This window comes from Pagrus pagrus (genome assembly GCF_965226575.1).
Source record: "Pagrus pagrus genome assembly, chromosome: 13".
Lineage (NCBI taxonomy): Eukaryota > Metazoa > Chordata > Actinopteri > Spariformes > Sparidae > Pagrus > Pagrus pagrus.
The window spans coordinates 23307100-23313490 of record NC_140197.1 but is presented as its reverse complement, the minus strand read 5'-3'; the positions used below and the strand labels follow the sequence as shown (position 1 = coordinate 23313490).

The window sequence follows — 6391 nt, the reverse complement described above, 5'->3', positions numbered from 1 at the left end:
TATCTTACGACCCCTTGGCAGGTCCAAAACTTCCCCTTTAATTTCTTGTCTTAGCTAGTTTCTTTCTTCATCTATCTCAGTTTCTCTGACATTTCATCCATCACGCCAGCTCATCCTGTCAGATGTTTAATGTCTACCAGGATTGTTACAAGAGTTAAGTTGCCAGACAACGCTGACAGTTACAAAAGTAAAGCTCTCAGTTGCTGCCAAAGTGTTTTGACTTACAGTCGATGGACCTGTCCAGTCTCACCTCCGTCTAACTGCTGTCAGGATACAGCAGCTTGCCAAAGGCAGAAACAGAAAAAGTCCTGCTGGCTAAGAGAAACTGTCTGACCAATGGACTGTTTTAAAGAAACAACTCTGAGACAACTTTGAGAGGAGTCTCTGGACTGACTGCTCGGCCAAATTGTTCTCTGCGGATGAAAGAGCTCACGCGTCATGTCATCTGTCGTACTGAATAGACTCGAAGCTCCTGTAACAGTATGGAGTCAGTCATTTAAAAACACTACATTAGTCCACTGGTGCTGCTGCATTGCAGTTCAATTTTGTTTTTTGCCAGCTGAGAGGTCTGCACAGTGTGCACATTACCTTGAAAGTCTGACTCATTCCTCAGGCTGCAGTGCTGTTTGACTTGCAGGGCAACATGAGAGCTCGGAGATGGCATTAACACAGGAAATGGACAGGTATGATTTACAGATGTGGCTTTAGGAGGCGGGAAGAGGAAAGCACATGGATGAGAAGTTGCAAAGAGAAGACTGAGCGTTGTGACTAACTGATTTACTTCATCTCAGCATGATGAGAGAAGTGTGTTAATCGCATGATCTACACCGCTAATCCATTTAATGAAAAAAAGGAATAAAATGTATTTACAGTCAAGCTGTTGCTTTATTTTAGACTCTAGTGAAAGTACAACAAAATAGCCCTAACATTTTACCACTTTATTTTCCACAAAGAAACATCTTTAAAATAGTGACAACAGCATTAACTTCAGTGAATTAAACTGACACAGTTGGAGCCGATGAGAAAACTAGAAGTGTTAAACGAGCAAATAAAATCAGATATGTTGTGACTTCTTTTCTAAAATGCACTTGTGGTAGTAACACTCAAACACACCTTCACAATATTTCAGTGTTACAAAATCTCATTTCCAGCTCCTATTGTTTGGTTGAGCCATCATTCGTCGTACCGCTAGAATCCCTTTTCAGCACGACTGAACATACAGGTTTTCCCCTCAAATATGGCAACAGGAAGCGACTTCAGACAGTGCAGCTGGACAATTAGTCCCAATGTTCGCTGAGCAACACTGTCTTTGAAAAAAACAAAAAACACAAGCTTCATCCCCAGATGTCCGTCCTCGTCGTGGTTTTCCTCACTCTCCTCAGCATCGCCGCGGTGCCATCCTTTCATTAGAGCGGCTTCAGGAAATTAATTCCTCTTTAATACCAGGGACTAGCCAACACTTCCACTATCGCAGCTTCCTCACGTCCCCAGGGTTAGTCCAATTTGTCAGCATTTCAAAACAACACAAATATGTAAACAGCTTAGAAAATATGCACACACGCAACAAAAAAAAAAAGAAAAATCCAAAGCATTTCTTTCCACAGCGCAGTGTTTCTTTTTTTTCCTCACTCCTCTGCAGTGCAAAAAAATGAAGATACGAGGAAAAAAACAACAACAAAAAAAACAATAAATAGACTTCCTCTGTTATATATTTCTTTGTTTATGTATATACATATTTAATTTAGAATGAAGGGTCTCTACATGAGCACGCAGCTCTTGGCCCGGTCCTTCCTCATGGCCGGGGCCTGGTCCATTTGCTCAGTCCGACCCGGTAGGGGAGGCAACGGGAGCTGTGAGACTCGCTTCAGGCCTCTGCGGGAGCTGCTGCGCTTTAGCTGTGGCTTGTGCGGCCGCCGCACCGACGCCACCGTGGTGACGTGAAAGACGTCCCGAACGCTGTTCTCCGAAACCTTGGAGGTGCACTCGACGTAGGCCACCGCCCCGATCTGTCGACCTATCGTGCTGCCCTGGAACGCGGAGACAGGAAAATAGGAGACATTTAACAAGCGACAACTATTATGCTTTTTTTTGTGTGTTTTCTTTTGCATCAGTGAACCTGAAAATGAGCATAATATGCCTCCTTTGATTTATATCACACCCAACAAATTGTGTTACAGGAAAAATATACAGTGAGACTGCTTATTTTATTTTATCTGAGGTGCCACGAAAAACCTTTTGGCATCTTCCCAGTGCATTTACGTTACGCCTTCCTTCCTCTCAGTGGCTTTGTACTCTGCTTCTTTTCTAATAGAATTTCTTCTCTCTTGTTTCCTGAGGCTTTAAGGCTCGGTCGACATGAGTTTACACCCTGTCAAGGTGTTGCGTGAGCACTTTATGAAGAAAAATATGCATCCCGTCCTTCATTGTGCCTCGGCATAAGCAGGCACTACATCTCAACAGTGGAAGACTAAATGTTCCTGAAAGAGGCAGCAGACCTGAGAGAAAGATTTCAATCTCACCCGTAGACTGAATGTCAATGGTCCAAACACGGCCACAGACAAATGAAGCTCCTCCATCTGAGGCATTAATTATGTAGATACTCTGACTCCTCAGCCTGCGGTAGGAGAGTGGGAACAGAGCGGCACAGTGCCCACTGGGCCACTGATGACATGGTCTGTGCAGCTATTTAGAGAGAAGAGACTAAACTCCACCATCGGAGATTCCCCCTGAGTAATGTTACAATATACCCAGTTAATTAAGACTGTAAATTGTTTGCTTGTGATCAAATCGGAGACAAATTTAATTTCAAAGTCCCTCAGCCTCTCTCCTCGCTCCTCTTGTTTCATGATCGCACTTAAAAACCCACGACTGTATTTCCCATGACCCGAAAATCGCATACCCTCCACCACGGACAGCTTTGTTGCTTGATTTTTATCGCGGCTGTGCACTGAGCCACAGATAAGAAGCAATGAAGTCCTCATTAGGTGGAATGGCAGATTTGGATTCAGGGGGACTGAGGTAGAGATCGTGGCGACAAGCGGAAAAGCTCGATCGGATCTCAGGCAGATTAGTGCGGAAATGTCTGGAGTTCACCCAGTGGTCACTCTCTCCGGCGACTCCTCAGCTGTGTTGGAATTCAATTTAAGATCAACAACAGGATAACAACACGGGCTATTGGATTAGAGCTCCGAAATGTTTATTGTGCACAGCTTTGGCATCTGCTGTGTGACACACATTTTCAGGGCACCAACAGTAGTGACTGAGAAGGAGCAAAACAATAGCTTAATGTAGGCATGACCACAAATGGTCCCCAGCTATTTTGCATTAGCCCCGCGGTTGGCCACACCATCTTTTGTTTATGTATCTTATTTACATGAATTGTCTGTTTTTTTTCAGCTGCGGATTTTCAGGCTGCGTGCCTTTAGCCTGCGGCGAGCTCTCAGACGGCAGCGGGAAAAAAAGGGCTCCTTTGTTCTGGGGGCTTTTGTGCGGCGGTGAAAAAGCCCCTCCACTTTTTGTATGTCCAACACGGGAGAGCACAAAATGAACATACTGAAAGCTGATTAAAATTCACAGATTTACAGAACAGTTTATCATCCCCTCCCTCCTCTCCCCATCCCCTTGGCTTAGAGGTCATGGCGGCGTACGATAAAAGGGCTCGCTCATTTATCAATGTCCGTTTTTCTATTCATCCTGCATTTTGAAAAATCCCTAAATCTGCATGAATATTTTATTTCGGAGGGAGAATAAAATGTGTCCCTCGACATAAACTCCACTAACCACTCGCGCCTCTCCCGCGGCCCTCGCCGTAAGCAACCTTGCATTGCTTGTCAGCAAAATTTCGGTCAAAATGCCAACCCCAGCAACATGTCCCCGAGGGGTTTCACACAGCTCTTATTCTGCGGTGGCTGATTGTGTTGTGTGAGGTTTCGCTCACACTCCCTTCCTGTGGGACCAGAGAGGCAACGCCACTGCTGATCCACGATAGATCGCATATAATCGTCAGAATGCTTTTATAATCTATTTTCCAATGCACCTCGTCTCATTTCTTTCTCCGCACATATCCGTCATCTTCTTGTTCTCACCTGCTCGTGGGTGACGGGGATGAGGCGCTGCTTGGAGAGTTCCCTCAGGGTGTTGACATCTGTCCTCATGTCCAGCTTACAGCCAACCAGCACCACTTTGGCGTTGGGACAGAACTCCTGCGTCTCCCCTTGCCACTGTCGGAGAGACACAGAAATATATCAGTGATCCTGCCAAATATGAGAGGAGCGCTGCTGAGACACGGTGACAACCTCTGGCTTCTCTGACACCGGACACCTGAGCTTCTGGGAGAATAATGCTCTCTCGATAAAAGACATTTGTTCAGCTAAGGAGCCAGGGGAAAGTAAAAGGTCTGTTAGGTCTGTGAGTACCTTTTTACAACTGAGAATCTAATAGATTAGGTCAATTCCTCCAGATTTGGGAATATGAAAATGTCATTTATCAGGCAAGAGCGGAGCAGAATTTGCTGTTGTCGTCAAATGCTGTAAATTGAATATGTTTTTGTTTGGACTAAACGGGTCATCACCCACCCTCGGCTCCAGGAAACTCTGATTGGCAATTTTATTATGATCTGTCATTTTATAGACTAAACAATGAATCATTTCATTAAAAAATAATCAAATTCAATGACATGTTCGCAGCCGTAAACTCAGTAACAGCAGGGTTACGACTGACAGTTACTTTCAGTTTGTGTTTTGGTCGATACATTTGACAGAAAATAGTGAAAAATGCACATCATCATTTCCTTTAATCACTCAAACACTCCAACACCCAAAGACATCGAATTTACTTCAACATAAGAGGAAGAAAAACAACGAAACCTTACACCTGAAAGACTGGAGCAAGTGACAGTTTGTCACACCCAATCAATTAATCGTTTTAATCATTTCAGCTCTAATAAGGGCACACACTGTTTCACTGATTAATTAAAGTTTCATTACACTAGCTTAAGCTCCACATGAAAATAAGACAACTTTATTCATGCCAGCTTGGCTCAGGGCTCTGCAGTACCTGATGTGTTACACCTTTCCTGACGCAGCCCCCGTCTGCAAATCTATTTCAGCTTCTGTGCAGGAAAGGTTGAGCAGCCTTCCTGCTAAAATCACCCCGAGATTAAATGTCACTTCTGAAACTCAGCTGAACCAACACAGTCTCCTCCCCGCGACACAAATACACAACAGCAGCCGACAGCCCTGAAACACTCCGCATGCCGCGTGCAGAATGTCAGGCCGTCCATTCACCTTTCACGCCGAAGACAACCTTTGACCTTCAATGCCCGTCCCTGCTCTGCTGATCACATCCAATCAAACGCTTTGATTGTTGAACCCTCTCTCCTCCCCCCAGCTGTCATCCAGTAACCCTTGTGACCCCGCTTGTTTCTGGAGGTCAAGAGCCTAATTTGGGATGGTGATTGTGCAACAGGTTTTCCATGTGCCTCAGAGTTTCAGGATTACCAGGGCGACAGCTCGGGGTCAGGGGTCATGGCAGCCCCCTGCCGAGGGATTCATGGGAAAACCAAAAGCTTGACGGTAGCTCTGCTTCCCCCTGTTGACAGAGCGCGCTGAGGCTTGTGAGATTTGTGGGTTAAAAAAAAAAGAAAAGGTGGCTCGGGTTAGATCTACAAAGTCTGCATGGGCATTTTAGCAGCTCCCCTCAGACCACTAAACACGTCAACGAGCCGGCCGTGGGAACACAAGGAGCACCCACACGGAGCGCAGTTCAAAGGCAAACACACACACATGGCTTCAAGATGAGAGAGCGCTAAATGGCACAGGCCTGTTTCACATGACACACATGCACGCAAACAAACCCATTAAGTTGGGTGTCTCTGCATGTACAATAGGTGTTGCCACCGACCGTAAAAACAAATCCACGACCACAACCCCGCCCGGGCCAGAACCACACTTCAGCTGCCACCCCGATCTCAGCAACAGCATTACAACATCTGAAGTAGAGACCAAACCTGGCATTTTGTGTGTTTTGCTATCTAAGGAAAGTCGTATTGACTTGGATTGATGACGTATTTTTTTCTTCAAGATTCCCTAAGAAATGAAGGAAAATCTCAGAAAAATGCCCTCTCTCGCAATGTTGAAGAGAAAATCAGATTTCACCATCCAAGTTTAGCTGAAATCTGTTTCATAGTTTTTGTGTAAACCTGCTGACAAACCAACCAACAAATAAACGGACATGGAGGTGAAAAAAATGCCAACTATCGGTCACTCAGAGGGTTTTACTTACCGTAACAGTAATGTTAATTAATCACTAATTACAAAAATAACATCTTGGTCCCTGGGAGTCTGTAAAGTGTATGATCTCAGATAGCGGCACTCTTCATGAAGTAAAGGCT

General features: G+C 45.0%; 1 protein-coding gene across 2 annotated transcripts in view; it reads right to left on the bottom strand.

Annotated features, from left to right (window-relative positions):
• Nucleotides 1-856: 856 nt before the first annotated feature.
• The window catches only part of rnd2 (Rho family GTPase 2), a 30407-nt gene continuing 24872 nt past the window's right edge, over nucleotides 857-6391 (bottom strand). For both annotated transcript variants that reach the window (XM_084370428.1, XM_084370427.1), the window contains exons 4-5: nucleotides 4086-4220; nucleotides 857-2027 (exon numbers count right to left, since the gene is read on the bottom strand). In XM_084370428.1, coding sequence (XP_084226554.1) covers nucleotides 1758-2027; nucleotides 4086-4220 — 405 coding nt within the window. In that variant the 3' untranslated portion in view covers nucleotides 857-1757. The remainder of the gene's footprint in view (nucleotides 2028-4085; nucleotides 4221-6391) is intronic.